General features: G+C 44.8%; 1 protein-coding gene across 1 annotated transcript in view; it reads left to right on the top strand.

Moving 5' to 3' along the window:
* HYDIN (HYDIN axonemal central pair apparatus protein) overlaps positions 1-24416 on the top strand; it is a 455510-nt gene that overhangs the window by 287759 nt on the left and 143335 nt on the right. Inside the window, exons 28-38 of the mRNA XM_036750079.1 lie at positions 589-722; positions 3655-3767; positions 4299-4435; positions 5044-5171; positions 5306-5497; positions 7224-7373; positions 12395-12634; positions 14166-14325; positions 17512-17694; positions 20930-21106; positions 22917-23098. Of these exons, the coding sequence (XP_036605974.1) occupies positions 589-722; positions 3655-3767; positions 4299-4435; positions 5044-5171; positions 5306-5497; positions 7224-7373; positions 12395-12634; positions 14166-14325; positions 17512-17694; positions 20930-21106; positions 22917-23098 (1796 nt within the window). The remainder of the gene's footprint in view (positions 1-588; positions 723-3654; positions 3768-4298; positions 4436-5043; positions 5172-5305; positions 5498-7223; positions 7374-12394; positions 12635-14165; positions 14326-17511; positions 17695-20929; positions 21107-22916; positions 23099-24416) is intronic.

Genomic DNA, 24416 nt, shown 5'->3' with positions numbered 1-24416 from the left:
CCACCATCTTGGCTCCACCCCGCCTCCCTTTGACAGTCTGGACCCTTCTCAGAATCATGTTTTTAAATTCACAAAATAAAATACATTGGCTTACAAAGAAAAATATATTGAAATATTGGCTATAGATAGGAAGACCATGATCGTGTCTGATCTAACAGTAGACCTAGTAATGACAGGAATTTTGGAGCAGCAATAAATATAAATTGTATTTCTAGATATCTGCCTCTGTAACATAGTCTGAAAATAGCTGTGATTTCTTTCTGATGACCCTGTTGCCTATGTTTGTAATTGAAGGAAATGCTAAATTTCAGTGAAAAGTCGGTACAAACAAAGATGTCATTTTTTTGCAGTCAAGTTCACAGACCCCTAAAATTTATCTAAGCTTGGTTAAAAGCCCCTGGTTTAGATTTTCCCATTCAATTTCAAACTTCATGTAAAAAAACACTGCAGGGGAAGGTGAGAAAGAAAGTTCATTTTCCTCCCATCCCCCTAGGAGACAAGAGTCAGTATTGGGGGGGGATGGGGAGGGCATGATTCACACTCCTTTTCTGACTCTGCTTTTTCTCGTCTTTCTCTAACCACCAACAGGGAATGAAAAATATGAGGAATTCTTGAGAGAGGCCAGAAAAAATCTAGGGAGGGAGCTCAGCAAGGATGAGCTGTCAAGCTACCCAGAACCAGCAACTGAGACTACGTCTGAGGAGGAATGTATGGCGAGCCATGTAAGAACAGCTGTTCGCTCTGCAGAACATCTGTGTGTGCATGCACAGAGGCACACTCACACCCACACACTCACAGAAATGCACAGCCACTCACACCCACGCACATGCACACTCAGACATTCACATCCACACACTCATACTCATGCACATGCATGCCCACACAAACACAGATGGGCACATATTCATAAACATGCACACTCATGCACACACACACTTAGAATACAAACACATACTCACTCCTACCCACACATACTCACACTCATGCACACCCAGACAAACACACATGGACACATATTCACAAATATGCACACTCATGTGCACACTCACACACGTAAAACACAAACAACACATTCACTCATCCCTACACACTCACACAGCTACACTCACATGGGCACACATACGCACACATACTCACAAACAAGTGTACACATACATGCAGTCACATATAGTTATACACTCATTCATACCCAGACACTCACGCACATGCACATTTATATACATAAACATTCTCACAATGTACACAAACACCTGCGCGCCCACTCACATGCACATAGGCATATAAACACACTCACACAAATACAAACACACTCACACATGCACACTTATGCACACAAACATGCTCATACCTCACACTCATACTCACACATACACATGCACCCTCAGACATGTACACAGACACACACACACTCACGCACATGCAGGGCTTTGCTCTTCATGAATATGTCTTGCTATTTTATTTGAGCTGATGGCCACTTTGCCGAGTAAAGAGAATGAGGTAGCAATTGAGTCCTGGGCAGCCTTATCAGTAGGCAGAAGAGAAAATTGTTCAGTGGTAGGAGATGAGGGGACCAGTATATCTACCCAAGACTAGAGCACCTTCTGCATGGCAGGGTAGGGGTGACCTTCTAGCAGATGAAGCCATTTCTCCAACTGAGCTTCAAAATCCACCCCTCCCCAGCAATCCATTCCTTTGTGTTAAAGCTGCCTCCAGCTCGTTTCGGTTGGGCACATGGGTCATCCCTTCTTCTAGGAGCACTAGAGTCCTGATAGCATTGTCCCTAACCCTTCAGAGGCAACCACAGGGAAGGTAGCTATGGCACTGTACAAGGTTCCAGACGAGGAGTCAGGAACCCTGGCTTGGAGTCTGGGTGCCGCCACTAACTTCCACCAAGTGAATTCCCGAGGTCTGTTTCCTTGTCCGTCTGGCAAGGATCACTGCATTTGCACCAACTCCTTGCCATGAGGACCCAATGAGACTCCATATGGAAAACATTGTGTTAACCTTAAAGTGCTTGGTAAAGGTGAGCTACCCTTGTGAATGACCAGACCACCCTGGATCTTCATTGGGAGAAGGAAGGAGATGATGAGAAGGTGGAAAGGACAGGGTCTGAGAAGAGGCTCTTTGGGAAAAGAAGGCAAACCCTCCCAATACCACAATTTTGTGGAGAGTCAACACTAACCCACTATATCAAGTAGGGCCTTGGTCACTGCAGCTAGTCATGGCACTTCCTGTTAAAAAAGCCAGAACCATGAGGTGTCCAAAAGATACTTCCATTCATTCAGCAAAAACATTTGAATGAAATCTTTATATCTTTAAGTAGACCTGAGCTCAAATTCAGCCTCAGACACTATCTGTATGACCATGGGTGAGTCAGTTAATCTCTGTTTGCCTCAGTTTCCTTGTCTGTAAAATGGGGGTAATAATAGCACCCCCCCCATCCCAGAGTTGTTTCAAGGCTCAATTGAGATAAATATATAAATTACAGCTGTGTCATTTGTGTCTAAGGCATAGGGTTAGGAACTAGAGCAGTCATTTAATTGGTACAGGGGACTCCCAAATGAGGAAATTCCCTCTGGCAATACAGATCAGCCCCTTCTCTGCAACCTTCAGTCTTAGAGGGTTGTCTAGATCATAGAGCAGTGAGGTAGCTTGCCCAGCATGTGTAAGAGGCAAGACTTCAATCCAGACTCTAAAGTCAGCTCTCTCTCTCTACTTCCCCAGGTTGTCATCTCGCTTAACATATTTAGGAATTTATGACAGAGCCATTTGAAAGATGGAATTAATTTTTCTATAAATATACCAAATAGCTAACAATATGAAAAAGTGTGTGTGTGTGTACGAGTGTGTTTCTTCACAAGGAACATAACTAATGATATTACTCCCAAGGTGGGCACAGTATTCCAACTGGGATAAGAGAAACCCATTTACAACTCTGGGATTTTATAAAAGTGATTAAGATATGTCAAGGAAACCCTTTGAATTCCTCAGAGAAAGTATAGAAATAACTTCCACTTTTTATTGTCACCAGCATTGTTGTTTCTGATACAAATTGACCAGAGAGTTAAAATTCCCAGCAGTCTGTTGCCAATTCCAAGGCCTCCCCAGATAAACATCTTGTATCTTAAGGTCCGCTCTACTGCCAGCATGTTCTCCCTCGTCCCACTGGAAGACAAATGCAGAATGCTGGAAATGGAATAGATCATAGAGATTATTCACCTCAAGCCCCTTATTTTATAGAGAAGGAAATAAATCTAAAGATGAAGAATTACTCGCCGCAAACTCTCACAGATGATGTATATAAATTTATTTTTTTTTGTTTCAAAATCTTTTTTTAATTTAAATTTATTTATTTTATATATTTAGTTTTCAGCATTGAAATTTATATAAAGACTTATGTTAATAAATTCAGAAGATTTCTATAAGAATAAGGATGTCACCCAGACTCATGGCCTATGAACGTATGCTTGGTTTGGCTTCTCTTTCTTCCTAGATGCTCCTTCTTCATCCAGAATCTAGCCACTCCAAAGCCACAGTTTCTGATGATGACAGTCCTTGTTGTCAGTGATAGCCAAGGAGGCATGAAGGTTATTTTTTTCTTAGGTAAAAGGAGTGACTGCCTCTCGTTTTTTATCGTTCTAGTTAGACGTCCAGCTCCAGATGGAAGTAGAGCGGCTGATCATCCAACATCATGCTTTAGAACAACAAAAATTACTCAATCTCGAGGAATCTTTCTTCAGTTACCGATCTCGCCGTAGATTGCTCAAGTGAGCTGTCTATCTGCTTCTTGTTTTCAGAGTGTCTCAGTTGATGAGTCTAGAGGAGGGTGTATGAAGTGTAAATAATAGATTTATTCTCTTGAAGTAGAAGCAGACAAAATGGACATATTATTGTTATTACATGTTATTGACACAAAATTGACAAATATTATATGGCATTAAGTTAACCAGGGAGATTTTGAACTCAGCTCCAAAGCCAGAAAGCTTTGGCTCTGTCAGTCAGTCAATAAGCATTTATTATGAGCCTGCTATATGCCAAGCATATCAACAGGTGCAGACAAAGGTACACGGAGGCATTTGGTAAATATCACATAAGATGACAGTTAGTACAAGTCTATGGACTGTCTGGACAAGACTTGTTTCTAACCACAATTCAGGTAGCTGTTCCTAGTCGTCCAGTCATAGGAACAGGATGACAGAAGCTAGGACCATATTCTCTCCCCCTTGATAGCTCTCCAGATGTCAGCAGTGCCCTAGAGGCAGCCAAGCTCATATAACCAATGTCATTCTCCATTTCAGGACTCATCTTCCCGAGTACATCCTTGACTTTGGCTACATTATTCTTGGTAATGTCCGCACCCACATTGTCAAAATCACCAACACCAGCAATTTGCCAGTGTCTTTCCATGCAGAAAAGAGTGCCCTTCATGACTCAGGTAACATGCCAAGGACACCTTCCCTTCTTATCAGGGAGGGGCTCTGTCCCCACTCTTTGTTCCAGAGCTGGTACCATCTATTCACCCTGGGCCTTTGCAGTACACTCAGTTCTGGCACATCCTCAGAAGAGAGTGGAGTCCTGGTCTCTGAAGTGAAGCCTGGATGACCACCTGGGCATGGCAGAGAGGAGATGACTCTGAGCAAGTCTTCTTCACTTTGGGTCTATGGACTTGTTTATTTGACATTTTGATAATGATATTTCAATAGAATTGGTTTCCTCAGTAATTCTCCATACTTTGTTTTATGCATTTTAAAACATCATTGTGAAAAGGGGCTCACCAGCTTTACCAAACTCCCAGAGGAACCCATGACACAAAAAAGTCCGAGAATCTGTTTCACAAGTATGGGTTGGACCAGTTGCCCTCCGGAGGCCTCCTGCAGCTCCAGGATCCTATGATTGCCAGTGCCTGGGTCAGAATAGATGCTGGGAAGATCCATTTTTGATCCTCCTACCGCCCCCCACCCCACCCAAAGGCCTAAGCCTTTCCCCTGCCCTTTAATCTTTCTTATCAAATGGTGAAGAGATCTTCTTGCCATTCTGGTCCAGGCTTTAGCGTACAGCTCGACCGTGTGAGGAATCTTCCTTTTTGTGAGACAGAAGCGTTCGAGGTGAGATGTGATCCACAAGCGGCCAATGTTTCCATTGGTAACAAAGAAGTGATTCTGCCTATCAAGGTGAGGTGGAGCGTTCAGACTCAGATCTGAGTTCAGTCCCATCACTTGACAGTCAGGGTGGTTCATTGTCCTTCCTCAGTCAGTCTCCCTGCCAAGTGATGGGATGTACTGATGCAATCTCCCGCTCACTCTAGGTCTTAGGTGGGCCGACACTGCACATCTGCCTGCGCGCCAAAGTGACCGTACCGGCTCTCTCCTTATCTCATGACAAATTGGAGTTTAACACCATCCAGTGCGGGCAATGCCAGGTGGCCATCGTCCAACTTCACAATGAGCTGCCAGTCCCTTGCGAATGGTTCATCTCTAACCTTAAGCAGGTCTCAAAGGTAACTGGAGGAGCGAACTTGGGGATCCCCGTTCTGGTGTCCAGTAAATATCTATTGAGCTTTGGCCATGTTCAAAGTACTTGTTCTAGGCACTAGGAGACACAGAAAGACACAAGACAGGGTCTCTGCTCTTGTGCAGGTTAAGGGAGCGCAAAGAGGTGCAATACCCGTAACTAGACTATAAGCAGAATGGGACAAGCACCCCAAAAGATCGTAAGAGCAAATATTTTATAGCCCTTTGAAGTTTGCGAAGCACTAGATATGTGTGTGTATGTCTGTATACACATGTGTGTACATACATGCATATGCATGCACATATACAACATACATGTGCTTATAGCCTACACACGTGTACATGCAAATACATGTGTGTGTTGTGTGTCAACACATGCACATGTGCACAAAGGCATTGTGCATGCACACACGTGTATATGTGTGTGTGTGTGTGCACATGTGTCTTTGGGCACACTTACACACAATTTCTCATTTGACTATCACAACAACCCTGGGAGGTAAGTGCTATCATTACTGAAACTGAGATGGATAAGAGAAGACGTAACTTGGCCAAGGTTGTACAGCTAAGAAGTGTCTGAGGCAGGACTGGAACTCAGATCTTCCTGACCTCAAGATACACACTCCACCTACTGTGGTTGGGAGATGTGTTGTAGAGGGCTCAGCAATGTCAGGCACAGAAGTTTGGATTTAATTCAGTGCAGAGAGATGTGAGCCAGTTTTAAAAAAAGTTGGATAGGACAGTGGCATGACCAAGGATAAGCTTTTAGAAGATTGATCTGGCAATTGGATCTAGAATCGATTAGAAAGATCATTTGGATGTAATAAAAGCCTGGAAATGAAAAAATAAAGAAGATTCAATTTATCTAAACATTTGTTCAGTGCACCAGCCTTATGGAGGGCACTGTCCAAGGTCCTGCAAGGCAAGCAACATTACCAGGGATACAAACCATAGGATTTGACATCTAACTGGATGAGAAGAGGTTGGTGGGGGGGGGGGGGGGAGGAGGGGCAGGAGGAGTGGGGGAGAAGAGAGAAATCACAGGTGACTCCAAGATTTTGGGCCTGGATGATTCAGAATGTTGGTACAATTAAGATAAATAGGAAAATCAGAAGGATTTAAAAGATCATTCTTTGTTTCCTTGCATTTGGAAAGCCAGCCTGTGGGCAGCTAGAAGTGTAGGACTGGAGCTTAGGGCAGAGGGTGGAGCTAGAGAGAGATGTGGGAGTTAAGGGCGCAGAGGCGATAGTTAGGAGGAGGATGAGATGGCCCAGGACTATGGAGAGAAGGAAAAGCAGGCCAAAGATGGAACCTTGGAGGACATACACTTCTAAGAAATGGGAGGAACCGATGACGTAGACTGAGAAAAGACAGGCAGGAGGAGAACCAGAATGATGGCCATGGCCAAAGAAGGAAAGGTCCGAAAGGAAAAGGATAGTCAGCAGGGTCACATCTGATGTCATCTGCATTGTAATGTATTTAAGGTGCTGTTGTCCCATTGAGATGTAGAAAATGGATTTTTTACATTGTTTGGGGAAATCTTGTTTCTATCCAATCAGAATTGCTACATACTCTGGGCTCTAGTCTGATTTGCTATTCTGGAGAATACATTAGGGTAATACAACACCTAATCTTTTCTCAACCAACCAAAGATCAGGTCTATTCTCCATGAAAATGGATCTCACCGGCTGATTTCTTTTTTTCAAATACCAGCTGGACAAGCGCATGCCAAAATACTTAAGGAAGAAGCTACGGGCAGAATTAAAGCCAAAGCCCCAGGCCTTTGATGTCCTGCCTGTGTGTGGAGTCCTGGGAAGTGGAGAGCGCTTCAACATGCAGGTCAAATTTATGCCTTCAGAAGAGGTAAGACTTCAAGAGTGCCTGTCGAAGAATGGGCATTTGAAGATACTTCAGCAATAAGGGCTTAGGCCTGACTTAACTGAGATCCTAGGAGCTTAAGAGAATATAATTGCTCTGGTCTCAAGCAAGCTGGACAGCCTAATATCTGGTATACGCCAACACAGCTACCTTCTCACGAAGCAGCTTCTGGGAAACCACTTGCTCCTGCCTCTTTCAGTTCTAAATGTTACCAACAGGTGACTGCCACTAACTGAGAGTAACACTGACTAAAGGCAGCCTGATCAGAGGGGAGGTTTTAGAGTGCACCATCACAGAGGTCACATAGTAACAAGAGATGGGAAAATCTAAGTTACAATGATCCTTGTGCTTGGCTGAGGTGAAGCGATATTTGTTACTGTTGCTCAGTCGTTTCAATTGCCTCCGATTCTTCATGACCCCTTTTGGGATTTTCTTGGCAGAGATACTGGAGTGGCTTGCCGTTTCCTTCCCCAGTTTATTTTACAGATGAAGAAACTGGGGCAAACAGGATGAAGTGACTTGCCTGCCTAGGGTCACATAGCTAGGAAGTGTCTGAGACCAGATTTAAGCTCAGGTCTTTCTGACTCCAGGCCTAGTGTTCTATCCACTGGGCCACCTAGCTGCCCCAAAGTTATAAGATTATGGGAACTGAGAAGGAGCAGGAAGTGGGAGCTCCATTTTCACCAGTTCTATCTAACCCTTTTCAATCCTACTTAGAAGAGGTATGATGGAGTTTGAAGGAAATTTCCTCACCCCAGGTCTACCCAGCTTCCCTATCCAAGAGAGATACAAGAGTTAAAAGGAACTCTCAGACTACAATTTAGATAAAGATTTGGGCTGAGATTGTCATAGCTACTAGGGTAGAAAAGCAATTTAAAATACTTATTGCTTAAGGATTTTTTTCTAGATAGCTAAATCACAAAAGAGCTGAAATAGCGTCTGGGATTAATTAAAAGAGCTGAAGAAATCCGCTCCCTTGTGGAGGAAGAGGCCATATAGCAGCTGAAGATGAGCAGATGATAGCATAGAATCTCAGAGTTCACCAGAGAAATTAGCTTGCTTCTCAGTAACACCAACAATGAACCAGCAACTCTGCATCAGAGGTAGAGAAAGTTTCCAAATAATACACCACCTTGGGAACAGGAATTGTCCTAGATATGCTGAGTCCCTAGCCATATGTGTCCTTCTATGCATGTTTCCTAGCCAGGTAGGGTCCTTGTGCTTGCCTCTTCTCCCACTATTGATATGGTGATCTGTTAGTGTGCTCCTGTGTGCATGGAAGACCTTTCTTGTAGTTTATTTTGTCATCCTAATTAATTAAGCATCTTTGGCTTTAAACTAATAATTAATGGCCAGGGGAAGGGCCTATGAGCTAGGGTTTTGCATGGATGATGAGCCACAGTGTATACTGAACCTGGATAGTTTTCAGGGGATCCTCGTGTAAAGTATACCTCAAGGACTACATATTCCATCCAACTCTCTCCTCCCTTTCAATGCTAAATTTCTTCAAAAAGTTTTCTCTTTCTAATAATTCCACTGGATCCTACCACCTCTAGTTTAGGGGTTGTCCTCATAGGTCACCAATGGCCTAAACACCAAATCTTCCAGTCCTCATCCTACTCATCCCCTATTTAGTTTTTGAGACTCTCGGGCCTCACGGAAACTCTGCCCCCTTGGCTTCAAAGATACCACACTCTCCTGATTGCCATCTGCTTCTCTAACCACTGTTTCTCCATCTCTTTGTTGACTCCTCATTCTCTTCCCAACCTAGTGGAGCTGTTCTCCCAATAGTCTATCTTTGTACTTCTTTTCTTGTCTTTCCATCAGCAATCTCATTCACTCTTAGTAGCTTGAACTACCACGTTTATGCAAATGACTCCAAAATCTATGTATCATAGACCACAAATGACTCTAGAGCCTTTTGATACCCAGGATCCAGTGTGGGGTGTTTGGGGGTAATCATAGTTAGGCAAATATGGCTCAAATCCACCATAATGTGCATCCTCAACAAACAGACTAGGAATTGGAACTCAAATACCAAAACCTTTAATTAAAACTGAACAGCAAAATTGTGTGCATGTGCCGGTGTATGTGTGTGTGTGTCTGTGGGTGTGGGTGTGGGTGTGTGTTTAAATTAGGTCACTAGCATATATCAGTGAGTTGTCTATAAATGTTAGTCTTAGAGAGTTGTCTGAGTCACTGAAAAGTTAAGTGACTTTCCCATCATATGACAAGTGTGTGTCTGGGGTAGGACTTGAACCCAGGCCTTCCAATCCCAAGGCCAGCTTTCTATCATCTATATGTTGGTACTCAAATTAAAATAGATAACGAGTGAGAATTCTCCTACACACATAAAACAAGTACTGATCTCCTATGGATTCCCATAGTGGGTAAAGGAGTACCTACCTTTCCTCTTTCTTATTTCCTCTTCTCTTTCAGAAGAATTGCACCCTCCAGGGCATAACTGGAAAAGCTCTTCTAGCTGTAGCTTTCTGCCATGCTTCTTGTTGCTCCATTCTCACCCCGGAGCTGCATCTCCTCCACCATTTTGCTCAAAATAATCCCAATGTTCCCGGTGCTTGAAATGACCTCCCTCTCCCCTCCCCTTTGCCTGTTGAATTCCTATGTAACTCTTAAATCTCAATTCAAAGTCCACCTCCTTCATGAAGACTTCACTGATGTCCCCTCCCTGACTACCTCCACCACTCCCAATTTCATATAATGCTTTGGTTATTCCACTGTCTCAAAAACTTACTATGCAATATTGTATATTATAGTTCATGTGTTTCTGCCTTGGCCCCCTTCTAAACTGTAGCCCATGGAAGCTCCATGAGGACAGGGCCTTACCCAGATCTTATATCTCCCACCATTTCTTTCACCCTGCTTTCTACTTCAGTAGGCTCTACCAAATCCAATGGCCTTTTTTCAATCCTCATTCTTCTTGCTGTCTCCACAGCTTTTTATACTTTTAACCACCCTCTTCTCCTTGATATTCGCCTCTCTCTAGGTTTGCATGATACTACTCTCTCCTGGTTCTCCTCTTACCTATCTGACTGTTCCTTCTCAGTCTTCTTTGCCGGATCCTCAAGTCATCCCTGCTAACTGGGTGGCCAAGAGGGCTCTGTCTTGGCCTCTCTTCTCTTCTTCCACTATACCACTTCACTTGGAGATCTCATCAGCTCCCATAGATTGAATTATCATCTCTGTGCTGATGATCTTCACATATATTAATCTAGCTCTGCTGACTACCAGTCTCACATTTTCAACTGTCTATCAGGCATCTCGAACTGGATGTATCATGGATTTCTTAAACTCAGCAAGTCCAAAACTGAATTCACTCTCTTTCCTCCAAAACCTTTCCCTCTTCCTCACTTCTCTAATTCTGTTGCAGGCCTCATTATCCTCCTTGTAACCCAGGCTTGCAACTGATATATCATCTTTTACTCCTCAGTCTCTCACCTCCCATCTGGCCAATCTGTTGCCAATGTCTGTCAATTTAACCTCCATTACAGCTCTTGTGTATACTCCCTTTTCTCCTCTGACACCGCTGCCACTCTGGCACAGAGTCTCATATTCTTACACTTGGACTATAGCAAGAGCCTGCTGGTTGATTCTCCCCCCCCCACCCCACTCCAGTCCATCCTCCACTCTACTGTCCTAGCTATCTTCCTAAGGAGCACATCTAACCATGTCACCTCCATATTCAGTAAACTCCAGTGGCTCCCTGTCAACTCCAGCACCAAGTGCAAAATCTCCTGTTTGGTGTTCAGAGCCCTTCACAACCTGCCCTGCCCCACACTTTTCTAGTCTTCTTATACATACTTAAATTCATATCCATCACATACTCTTCAGTATAGTGACACTGACCTCCCTGTTGGTCTTCCACCTCCATCTCTCAACTCTCAGCATTTTCCCTGGCTGTCTTCCTTACCTGGAATGCTCTCCCTCCTTATCTCTACCTTCTCTCTTCCCTGGCTTCCTTCAAGTCTCAGAAAAACTCTGCCTTCTACAGGAAGCCTTTCCCAATCCCCCTTAATACTACTGCTTCCCTTCTGTTAATTATCTCCAGTTCATCCTGTATATAGTTTGTTTATACATAGTTTTTTATGTTGTTTCCCCATTAGAGTGTGAGCTCCTTGAGGACAGGAACTGTCTTTTGCCTTTCTTTATAACCCCTGCACGTAGCACAGTGCCTGGGACATCATAGGCACTTAATAAAAGTTTATTGACTGACTGATTGACCTCATACTAAAAACTGTCAAAAATTTACAAAAGATGAGAATGCTCAGTGTTGGAAGGATGTGGAAAAAAAGACCACACTATTGGTTGAGGTGTGAATTGGTCCAACCATTCTGCAAATGTAGTTTGAAATTATGCTAAGTGACTAAAATATTTATACCTCTTGCGGGGCGGGGGGGATACCACTGCCAGGCATATACCCCAAGAAGACAAAAGATAGAAAGAAAAGTCCCATGTACACTAAAATATTTCTATCAGCACTTTTTGTAGTAGGCAAGAACTAGAAACAAAGTAGATGCTATCAACTGGGGATTAGTTAAATAAACTTCAATCCCTGAATATAATTAAGTATCATTATATTGCATGGGAAGATTTATAAGAAATGATACACAGTAAAACAAGTAGAGCTAGGAAATCAGTGTACACAATAATCCTGAATGCCATGTAATTATGAGGACCAAGCCTGGCTCCGAAGAGATGAGAAAATGTCTCTTTTGCAAGTGTGGAGGGTTATGGGTGTGGAACATGGCTAAGAAGTGTTGGGTTTGGTTAGTATGCCAGTTAACTTTGCTGAAATCTGTGTGTGTGTCTGCCTAGGCACGAATCCTTCCAGGACACTTTACTTTGAAAAGTTTTCTACCGTTTCCAATGGCAGGCGAGTTCAAAGCATGCATCAGGTTTTGGCTTCCCAAGCCAGGAAGCAGAAAGGCATCTCAAGACTTTTACTTTGAACATGATTTTCTGTTTCTTTCCTTTTCCCTCCTCAGAAATTCTATAGCCAGAACCTGACCGTGAATATCGCTCACAGCTCGCAGAAGTTGCCTTTGTTTGTCCAAGGCTATGGACTGGAGCCCCGCCTGGATTTTAGCCCCTCTGTTCTAGAGTTGGGGCCTTTGCTGCCTTTTGCCTCTGGTGATGAGGCAGAGATCACAGTGAAGAATCCTTGCACTTTTCCCATTGAGTTTTACTCCCTAGAATTTGATCAGGAATATCTTATGGAAGAGAAGGTAAGAAAAGCCCACATCCATTCCAGGTTGTAGTAAATCAATCTCCTGCATGCCCCTGGGGGTTAAAACAGGGGCACTTGTCAAAGGGACTAAAGGCATCTCATGGGGATTGGGATACTTGACCTAATCTAGGTTTCAGAGAGCAAATTCATCTCAGGGAACGAGAAAATCTTAATGACCAATTTAAAAATAACTGTCCAGAAACTTCTTTCAAACCATTTAGGACAATTCGTGCGTTCAATTTACTGAACCACCTGGAGGAGTCAATATAGAGAGAATAGAAGAGAGAACCTTGTGAATGTACACGTCAAGAAAGAGGATCAGCGAGGGGTAGAGATGAGAGGAGAGGAACCAGCAAAGGAAACAGAGAAGAGGGCATCAGTGAAATAGGAGAAGCAAGAGAATATGGTTTTAGAGAAGTCCAGGAAGGAGAAAGCTTCAAGGAGGCAGGCAGGGGAGGTTAGCTTTAGCATTTTCTTTTTTTGTTTGTTTTTGAGGCAATGGGGTTAAGTGACTTGCCCACAGTCACACAGCCACTAAGTATCTGAGGCCAGATTTGAACTCAAGTCCCCCTGACTCCAGGGCTATCCGCTGTACCACCTAGCTACCCCAAGGCATTTGCTGTAAGAGCAAGATGTAGCCTGAAGAAAGGCCCCTGGCCAACAATTAAGACCTTGGCATGGACAAGACATTTCTACATTTCATGTAGTCGGGGGCAACCCAGCCACCCCTGGCCTCTACCTTCCTCAGCTGCCAGCACTCCCTTTCTGGGTCTACCTGGGTGACATCAGGCTACTCCAGGCTTTCCTGGTGCTACCAACCCTCGTGCTACAAAGCACATATGTGCATTTGGAGAATATGTATGACAGTAGCCAGAGGCCCAGTGGCCCAAGTCAACATGCCCTTGTGTCATACCACAGCTGTCTGAAGGGGCCATCTGAGAGTACACATTTTATACATCTTATAGAGAAGGCGTTCTGTGTGAGCTGCATTATGATCCCCATCTTTACAAGAACAAAAGCAAGACATAAAGGATTACACATAGGACATCGAGACAGGGCCCCTGAGTTGTTCCAGCCTTGCTCCCTAGATTCCTAAAATAAAAATGATGTAACAAATTTAAAGACCTCTCATCAACTCCTGAGCATTCCAGCTATAAAAAAAATAAAAGTTAATATAATGTGGTTTAACAAATAAATCACCGGAAAATAATTTTCAGATAGGAAACACCCAGTATTCAAGTGAAGAGAAATAAGGACCCCATTTCACCCAAAAGTTCTACTTTCTGAGTTTTTCCAGGATTTGAGAATCCCACCTGCCTTGAAACCCTGAGCACTTTATGGGAAAAAAACACAGTCCTTGGAATAAGTGAAAGACTCCACCAGACCTTTGAGACACTAGACCATGGAGGGAACAAATGATCAAGAAACGCTCACCTAGATACTGAACAGCTTCAAATTTGAATAAGTCTAATGGGGGGAGGGGGAGCATTCAAGAAACCAAACTACACTTTTCTTCCCACCTGGTACAGATTCTTCGAAACCTAAAAGGTTATGATGCCTGTAACACTATTCTCCTGCCACCTCGTGCCCCGGGAGAAAAATTGCCCCCTGAAGTGATTGAGTATTATAAGGAACTAGTCCGCCTTAGAGAAGAACAAAAGAACAGGCCTCCGGAAGCACAAGAAAACGGTAAGAACCCAACGACAGAGGCGTGGGCAGATTGCAGACAGGGCCAATGTACCTGCTGCCCTCACGCTCCCCCTGCTTTCTGTTTGGGACCCTGGGGAAAGTGGCAGGAGGAGAGAGAAACAATTAATAGCCATCCAAACCCTGGTTGGGTGAAGCCTCCCTGGCAAGGAATGGAATGAGACCACATTGCTTCCTTCTCAGACTCTGTGCCCACGCCTGTCTTTTAGGCCCTACCTCATTCCCTTCTTCTCCCTCTATTTTGGTCCCATGCCTCTCTCCGCTCTCCCCATCCTACCCCTGCCTCATGAGGAATCCTCGAGCCTAGCCCTTTGATTCTTGGAGGGATCTGGGAGATGCATGATCTAGCTACTGGAGTCTATCCAATGCATGCTGAATGCTCTGTATGTCTAAGTGTCTGGCTCAGGTTTCTGAGTAGTCTGATCACAGCACTGTTGGGTAAACCAACCTCCAATATCAAATATCTCTTATTTCCTGCTGACCATCCCGATAGCAGAATCCGATCCCTCTTTGTCTTCCCCATCCTCGGCCACATCGTTTCATGAAGACCAGGATCGTTTACAAAGGAAAGGAGTGAATTTAGAATTATGGCCATGGGGTCACATATAATTAAAGGCAGGCATACATATTGCAACCAGAAGAGGTTCTGATCAGCTCTGCAGCTTAAATAAACTAAATACCGCCAGAGGTTCAGGCCAGCCTTGGCCATAAAGTCACCAGTCATTTCTTCAGGGAGGGATCTTCCATTCTCACCTCTTCTTTTCAGGATTCCCTCCATATACATCTATCCCATCTACAGCTGCCTGGGCTGATTCTGTGAACACATTATACAGTCCATGCCAAGCCCTCAATCATGCCTGGTAGAAACTTGGTCTTCTATTATGGGGCTGGGGAGAAACCTTGAAACAGCACTGAGATTTTTGGGACACGCTGTATTTCTTTCTGGGATCTTTACCCTGGTATTGAGCACTGGCCGCTTCTAAATACTACAGGTTCCACGTGAATTGTTAATCTATATCCCCCACAGAGGCATCCATCCACACCAATGAAAGGGACAGAAGTGATGGTGGGGAGGGAACATCAAGGTGAGAGGTGGGATGTAGAAGATGACAGGGTCAGATCAACCTAGTTTTTTATAAGCCAGAATCCATTCCTTTTCCAAGGCTCCTCTTCAAAATGAAAGAAAAATAAGTAATTCCCCCCCACTCCACCCCCGCCCCTGGCCATACATCAGCGATACCAGTTTTAACCCAACTCTCCAGCCTGTCCACAGTCTGTCCTCCCAGTCCTCATAGTCTCCTTCCTGGTGGGCAAGAACCCAGAGAAGAGGGGAGCAGTCTCAAGATGAGGAAGGGAAACAGGGAAAGTTCCCACCATGCCTCTTGGGAAGCTGGGCCCTCCCTTGCCCTCTGAAGCCCCGCCGCATGGCATCTCACAACCAGGGTTGTTCTCACAGTTCTAAGCCCGCTCGTCTTGGCTCACGACCCCTGCTGTTGTTCCACATCTGCCCCAGGCCCCTTAATGTGGTACCCCACCCACCACAGCGAGCCCTCTCCTGATACCCATGCTTCATTGAGCTGCCATCTTCTGCGCATTCCATTCCCCTGCTGAAGCTTATCTGTCCTGCATCTCATGCCATCAAGTCCCAGCATCCTCTGCCTTCCTAAATGAGAGCAAATTGATCTGCTAAACTGATCACTGCTATTGGTTTAAGGGAACAGAAGAAGGTGGTCTAACTAGCCCCAGTTGTGTTCTCTGCTTTCCATTTTCTTAATAATAGTAATAATAATAGCTCACATTTTATGTGGTGATTAAGGGTTTACCAGGTTATGTCATTTGATCCTGACAAGAATCCTGTGAGGGTAGGGGCCATTATTATCCCAGTTTTACAGAAACATAACAGATGGAGAGAGAAGTTGAGTGACTTGCCCAGGGTCACACAGCTAATAAGTGTCTGAGACAGAATTTGAACTCAGGTCTTCCTGATTCCAAGCCCAAAGCTTTATCTATTGCACCACCTGTGTACCAGCTCTTATGCTGGAGGCAGAATGGTACTGTAGAGAGAGCATTCCTGTCTCTGGAATCAGGCTCTGGGTTCAGATTCCACCTCTGACACTACTTTTGCAAGTCGCTTCACCATCTTGGGCCTCAGTCTCCTTATTTGTAAAAATAAGGGTGTTGGACTAGATCAGCCCTGAGGTCCCAACCAGCTCTAGACTCGGGATCCTTCAGCATACACAGTATTTTCAAAACCTAATGCAGCAACTATGGAGAGTGGAGTGTTTGCCACAGCTGCCTGAAAATGATCTAGGGGGCAAGCAGCTTAATGCGTGCCAGGGGCAAAAAGAAGCTTCTGGAATGACTTCCATTCTTTGCTTTCCTTTGCTTTCTATATTCTAAAGTGAACAGTGCTATTGATAATTCCATCTCTCTCTCTGTCTTTCTCTGTCTCTGTCTCTCTATCTCCTCCCCTCCCTCCCTCCTTCCCTCTCTATCTCCTTCTCCCTCTCCCTCCCTCTCCCCACTTTGTTTCTCTCCCCCCATCTGTCTCCCTCCTTCCCTCCCTCCGTTTCCCTCTCCCTCCCTCTCTCTCTCTCTCTCTCTCTCTCTCTCTCTCTCTCTCTCTCTCTCTCTCCCCCCCCCTCTCTGTCTCTCCCTTTCTCTCTCTCTCTGTCTCTCTCTGTCTCTGTCTCTCTGTCTCTCTCTCTTTGTCTCTCTGTCTCTCTCTTTCTGCCTCTCTCTCTCTGTCTCTCTCTCTTTGTCTCTCTGTCTCTCTCTCTCTTTCTGCCTCTCTCTCTCTCTGCCTCTCTCTCTCTGCGTCTCTCTGTCTCTCTCTCTGTCTCTCTGTCTCTGTCTCTCTCTGTCTCTCTCTCTCTGTGTCTCTCTCTCTCTCTGTGTCTCTCTCTCTCCCCCTCTCTCCCTCTCTCTCTCCCCCTCTCTGTCTGTCTGTCTGTCTCTCTCTCTCTCTCTCTCTCTCTCTCTCTCTCTTTCTCTCTCTCTCTCTCTGTCTCTCTCTCCCTCTCTGTCTCTCTCTCTCTCTCTCTCTCTCTCTCTCTCTCTCTCTCTCTCTCTCTCCATTTCCCTGCCTTGTTTCTCTTCCCCTCTCTGTCTCTGTCTCGTTGTCTCCCCGTGCCCTCCTTCTCTGACCTCTTTTGGTTCTCCCCACAGCTGAGGAGGAGGAATCCCACAGCACGGAGCCTGGGGCCCCTTCCAGTGTGAAGCGGGGCTCTCTCAGTATAGGTATCTCTGTGACATCCAACCTAGAAGAGCGGCATTTACCAGCAGCTGATTCTCGGAATTTCCACGAAGAAGAAGAGGAAGAGGACAACTTAGACCGATTTTTCTCCCAAGGTAAGTGCCCAGGCCCAGTGGGATCCAACCCAAATAGAAATGAGGGCCACTGACCTCTAAGGAGCCCTGCAGGCCACATGTTGACTGAGTTTTAAAATATGTCCATACCTGTGTTTCATTGTATTTTTACTTATCTTTGTTCAGTATTTCCCAGTGATGTTTTACTGCGGCTCAGGAGCATGTGGGAGTGTCGTGGCCATGGCATGTTCCGCCCCTGTGCCGTGGCCTCTCGGAGCCCATTCAGCCCAACCAGGAGCAGTGGGCGAGCTCATTGCTGGTGGTCTTTCTTTTCCCAGACTTAGGCATGTAGTGCACTCCCTGCCTCTCTCTCCTTGCCTTATCCATAGCATTAAATGGGTCACCAAGTCCTGCCAGATCTGTGTTTTAATAGGGGATGAAGTCTCAAGCAAAGCAATGCTTCTCCAATGGCATCATTTCAGATATTCATTCAATAGTTTTTTGAGAGACTGTGCTTTCAGCCCTGAGCGATCCCGTGAATGTCTCTTTCTGTACAGGAAGTAGAGTGCCAACCACCACATATAAATATCGTTTCTCTGGGGAAACTATGAGAATTCCAACTTAGGCGCCCAGGTGTTCCTTGTGAAGGAGGATCAGGGACTCCCCCTGCCCCAGCCATCTCATCTGCCAGGCTCCCTGCACGCTGCTTATTGTCGGTGGCCTCTATAGACCAGGGTGGAGGCTCCAGCGGAGATGGGATGAGGAGATGGGCATCAACACTGGAAGCCCTGCCAGTGTGAGCCCCTAAGAGACTTGAACAGCCTGCACCTCCTCCCCACCAGGCCCTTTCTTTTCTCCTTTGGGTTCCCGGGATTAACCTGCCTGCTTCCTTCTCCACTGCCATCACCTCTGGTCAGCATTTCTATCTCCCTTCTACCACATCACAGTTTTTGGAATCAGAGACCTGGGTTCACATCCCACCCCTGCAACTTGCTGCCTGTGTGACCATAGACAAAATCATGTCACTTCCCTGGGCCTCTGTTTCCTCATCTGTAAAAAGGAAGAAAAGACAAGGGGGTTGGATTAGCTAGCCTCTGACATCCCTAAACTCTAAATCTACGATCCTATGAGAAACAGGATAACCACAATCATACCTTCCAATCCCTTCCTACCTTTCTCCTTTTAAAATGAAAGTTCTTGGTTGTCTTGAACTCAGTTGTCGTCTTGAATTGAATTTCGCTTTAATTTAAAATTGTATGTTTATTTATTACAAGGATTTGTTCTCTCTCTCACCCCCTTCTCTAGCCAGCTGAATGATAGACAGAAGACTAGGTCCTCACAACAAACCCACACTGCCTAGTGAAACAAATTCCCACATTGGCCATATCCCATTCCGAATTTAAGTCCATCTCTTCTGTTGTCTTTAGCCCTCTGGACTGACCAAATCCTGTGCCTTCCTGCCTTTACTCTCTCTTAAAATTCAGGTCCTCTAGTGTGTGTTCATTTAAACTCAATTATTGTATTGAATTGTATAGGGAATTGTATAGGGAAAGACCAAAGCCCATTCTGTAGGGAGTATGTTTGGATATACAAAAGGCCAAAATAAGATTTTATGTCATTCAGTTTAATCCAGCAAAAAAAATTTCTAAGCAACTACAAAGCCCTGTGCTGAGCTGTAGGTGGGTACAAAGACGTAAAATGACAGACTTCCTGCCCACAGGGGGATGATGGGGATCAGATGGAGCTATGAGCACACACACATAAGTATCCCACAAGGAGAAACAGGCAAAGTTGGGATCAAAAACATGTGCTTTGGGAAAAATTGAAGTGGGGAGCCTGCATTTGGGGAAGGGGAGAGGGGAAGGAAGGGAAGAGGGGGCGGTCAAGGATTCTTAATGGAAGAGCTGGCCCTTGAAGGGAGAGAAGCCAGAAAGGCAGGAAGGAGCCACATGGTGAAGGACCTCCAATGCCAGCCTAGGGAGTTCACATTTCATCCTTCTTATACGCAAGAGGGAGCGACCAAAGATGTTTTTAATGGTACAGTGACACAGGCGCGTGATTTAGAAATATTGTTTTGGCAGCTATGGAAAGGATGGAGCGAAGAAGGGAGAAACTGGAAGCAGGGAGATCAGGTAGGTGTCTGATGAGGGGCTGATGTAAGCAACGGAGTGTGGCCAGAGGTGGGGCGGGGGGGTGGTGAAGGAGAGAGACTGTGGAAATGAATTGGATGTGGGAGATGAGAGGGAAGAAACTGCCCCTGTGTCACTCGGATAGCGATGTTGCCCTTGATAGAGAAAGGAGAAAAGGTTGGGAGAGGAAGAGGATGAATCCGATTTGGGATTTTCAAGCTGGGAACTGAGTCCGTGGGGTAAGTGAGACACGCAGGTTGATGTGTCCAACAGGGATGGGGTCTTTGGAAGGTGAAGGACAGAAGGTGAGAAGTTGTGAGTGGAGACAGAAGCTGGTAATGAAGGCAGCATGCAAGTGAGAGAAATAGCAAGAGTTGGGAGGAACCTGCCTTGAGATTCTTTTTCGCCCATTCCCCTCACCTTGCCCAGAAGACTACCATGTACCTTGTCCCGGAATGAAGAACAGTTCTGTACCAGGAGAGAAGCACAGACCAGGGCTGGAGAGGTGTTCTTTTTAACACCTTTCAGGGAAGAGGAGGCCCCTCCTAAGCAAAGGCTTGGAAAGTGAGGTTTAAGTTAGGAACTTCCTAGACAGGTTGTCAAATTATAAAGACTATTCCATTCATCACCGCTCCATAGAATGACAGATGGCCTTAAATAGGCCATCTTTTGAATCCGTTGCACTTTAGAAAAAGTCAAGCCCTTGAAAAAAAGCTAGAAACTGGAAACTAATTTGATTACATCTACAGGCAGTACTCTTGTTTATTCGAAGGTGCCAGTTAAGTCATCACTTCTATATTTCTCTGGTCACCTCTGTAGAGCCCTGCCTTTCCCTCAATCACGCACCCCTCACCCCTAGGCCAGGGTCACCCCTAGGCTACCTGGGTGGGGAACCCTTGGTATGGAAATTTCCTCTATTGGTACAGGTAAAGGTGTAGTCTTAGAAAGTTAGCTGGGACCCTGAGACAATAAGTAACTTGCCCATCTCCATATTTATTATGATAGAAATCCTTTCAAAGGTTCAACTATATGGGTGACTCTTGACTAAAATAATCCTAGAGATTAAAACATATATCCCCCTATCGTTCATATCCCTCCCTGTAAATTCTACATAATGTGTGTGTGTGTTGTTTTTTTTTTTTACGTAGCTGAAAAACCGCAAAGTGCCAGTGAGACCCGTTCCACAGATGAAGTTGGAGAAATCGATAATAACCCAGTGAGCAGATCCATAGCTCGGCACCTGGGTATTTCTACTTCTCCTGAAAGCCAGGTAGCCAAGCACCGAAGAGGCATCGCCATCATAGTACATGGATCGCCATTGTCAGGTACAAAGATAACCCTGTAAGAAAAAGCAATGACTCCATTTCTTATCTGCTTAAAGAAACCAGTGCTAATTGGGCAAGTAAGTTGTTGTTTGTCTTTCATTCTCCAAGAAGACTGTGACATCATGGAGGGGTGCCGTGCAGGCAAGTAATCCTTCTTGGTTCCCACACTGGGAACTTCAACCATGAGGAAAGGGATGTGAATGCCATGGCATAGCTGCAAGGAAGCCAGGAGTCTGGGCCCCCAGTGCAAGGCACCCTAGCCACAATGGCAGTACTATTTTTTATCTGTTCTATGGGGTGACACTGATAGACTCTAGACCAGCCAGGATGTTTAACAAAGGCCCAGAGCTTGAAAGAAACCAAACTGCCATCATAAGAAAGTTTGACTTAGAAATTGAAAATACATATTAGAGTTATGCACTGGTGGGACATTCCTGAACTTTACCGGTACCTACATCCTCACTTCTTTGATGCCAACGGCAGATTAGTTTGGTTAGAAAGACCATCAGATCTGCAGTCAGAAGCCCTGAGCTAGCCCCAGTCCTGGCTCTGTCCCCCTACTCAGCTGTGTGAAGCTTGCTTAAATCACTTCACTTTTCTGAGACTGTTTCCACATCTATAAAGGGGGAATAATCATACCTGGCTGACCTGCCTTAGGTGTAGGGCTTCTGTTGAGATGATGTCGGTCAAATGCTCTGTGACCTTACAGTGCTATGTGTATTACTGTTCAAACAATGTCTTTCACAGCATGACTATTGTAGAAATATAATTTATATGGTAGCATGGGTGTAACCTCCACCAAACTGCTTACCATCTCAGGGAGAGGGAGGTGATGGAGAATGGGAAAGACTTTAGAACTCAACATTTTTAAGAATGAATGATTGTTTTACATCCAATTGGGAAAAAATAAAATATTATTTAAAAAAAGAAGCTAATGGATTCCTAAGGAAAATGTTAGTGAAACCACAGATTTTTTTTAACATCTCTCTAGGGAAACCAGCTACAGAACTGTGCTCCCACTCAAGGGTAAAGTCCTATTGGGGCAGGAAACCAGCTCCACTTCAGGTCTATATGGTCATTTTCTTCTCAAAAGACATTAGCAAAACAACCACAAAACTGTGAAATCCCTAAATTATCCTCATGTACATGTCTGTATATGCTATACTTAACCAAGCCCTTTCAGAGACATCTCATTTGGTCCTTACAGCAGCCTCTACAGTAGGCAGGGTGGGTAGTAGGGTCCTCCCCATTTAATAATAATAACAATAGCTTACATTTATGTGACACCTGTTGAGCACTGCACATTACTATCGAAACCAATATCTTTACAATATTTAACAGACAAAGAAAACTGATTGAGGCAAAGGTTAAGCAAGTTGAGTGAGGTAACACCACTAGTCAGAACCAGGACCAGGACTTGGGTTTCCAGCCTCCTGGGCTGGTGTCCTTTGGATACCATCATTCTGCCTCCTTGCTGTGTATGAATATCACAAAAACAAATATAGATTAGAGTGGGGAAGGGGGGAGAAAAAATTACTTCAGGAAGAAGAAAAGACATTTCTGGAGTCCTCTCTTCTAGAAAAGTCCTTCTCCTTGGGATTGGAGAATGAGGTTGCAATAGACATGGAGGTCCTTCATCTGGGCAGCATGGAAAGAGTGCTATATCTGGTATGGGATGACCTCAGTCCACCCCAAGTTCTGCTACTTACTGCCTCATGACTCTTGGCCTCAGTTTCTTCATCTATAAAATGAGGGACTCATGGTCTTCAGGGTCATCCCTTCCACCTCTAAAACTTTGATCCTCCTACAGGAAAGAGCAGTGCCTGCAACAGCCTCGCCAAATACTACGGCATCGCCTGCCTGACTCTTGACTCCATTGTGTTGGATGCTCTATCCGATTCAAACAGCATTCCTGGACTCCGGGCCCGGGAGCTGTGCATGAGGGCAGCCACTGAGCAGAGCATCCGGGATGGGGAAGAGTCAATGAAGGATGCTGGTAAGTTCTGATGAGGAAGGGGCGGGGCTCCCTGGCCCTTCTTGCCTGATTCTTCTTCTTCTCCCATGAAACTCTTGCTGAAGATAGAGATGCCACATTTCTGTCACCCTAACTGCCTGTGAAAATGCCCATAATTCAGGGGATGGTTTTTGTTGGAATGCCAGGAAGGGGCTCCCAGCAGGATAAAATCCTCCCAGTGCTTCTTTTGGAAAGAACCAGACAAGATGTGTGGGCATTCTTGAGAGCCAAAGAACGAGGCGGGGCCCAAAGAGTTAGCATTACAGCGGAATGTTCCACTCTTCTTCGCCAGAATAATATAGGACCTGAAGTCCACTGGGACTCTCATTACACATGTGTCTTCTTCATAAAGCCTTAAGATAACAAATAAAGTTCATTCCAAAAGCAGGACCAGGTTCTGTGGCTTACCTCAGTCTGGAATCACATCCAGATGAGTTTTATACCCAAAAGCTTTCTCCAGGATCCATGACCCAGTAAAGGGGGGTTGTACTATGCTCAAAGCTTTGGAAATCATTGTGCTATAAACTGGAGGTCAGGGAGGGAGAAAGGAACACTCATTTCCAGCTGTTTCATGCAGGGTGTCCCAAAAATCCTAGTGTGGCTTGAAGGCTTAATAATTTCAAGAGTATAAATGTTACAAGCTTACAAAAGACAACATTTGAAAGGTTCTTTATTTAACTTTTTAACATACTGACATATCTCTCATCAAAGTTCAACATAACCACCATCTTCTGCTATTTATCACTCCAGTAAATTTGGAAAATGGGTTTAAAAGAAATACAACTTTCCTCCTCTGCAACTCAGTTACTGAAAGGATTGCATTTGTAATCCCAGCCTTAAGAGCATCCAAAGAACGAGGTTTTGATGCCCATGTGAGTTTTAATGAGAGCCCCCAAGAAGAAGTCTAATGGAGGCAAATTAGGTGAGCAAGGTAACTGCATAAGAACACCACCTCTGCTGATTCTCACTGGTCCACTGCTCTGACAGAGGGTCATCCATGCACAATGCAAAATGCCAGAGTGCTCCCTCTTGTTAAAATTAAAAATTTATTATTCAAAACTCACAAAATCAGGGCAGCTAGGTGGCGCAGTGAGTAGAGCACCAGCCCTGGAGTCAGGAGGACCTGAGTTCAAAAATGGCCTCAGAAACTTGACACATAGCTGTGTGACCTTAGGCAAGTCACTTAACCCCAATTGCCCTGCCCTCCCCCCTCCAAAAAAAATGAACAAAACTCACAAAACCAAATGATTATAAAATGAATTTGAATAATTAAACTTACAAGGGATGTTTTTAAAA

This window comes from Trichosurus vulpecula, chromosome 3 (genome assembly GCF_011100635.1).
Source record: "Trichosurus vulpecula isolate mTriVul1 chromosome 3, mTriVul1.pri, whole genome shotgun sequence".
Taxonomy (NCBI): Eukaryota; Metazoa; Chordata; class Mammalia; order Diprotodontia; family Phalangeridae; genus Trichosurus; species Trichosurus vulpecula.
This window is presented reverse-complemented; position numbering and strand designations above follow the sequence as displayed.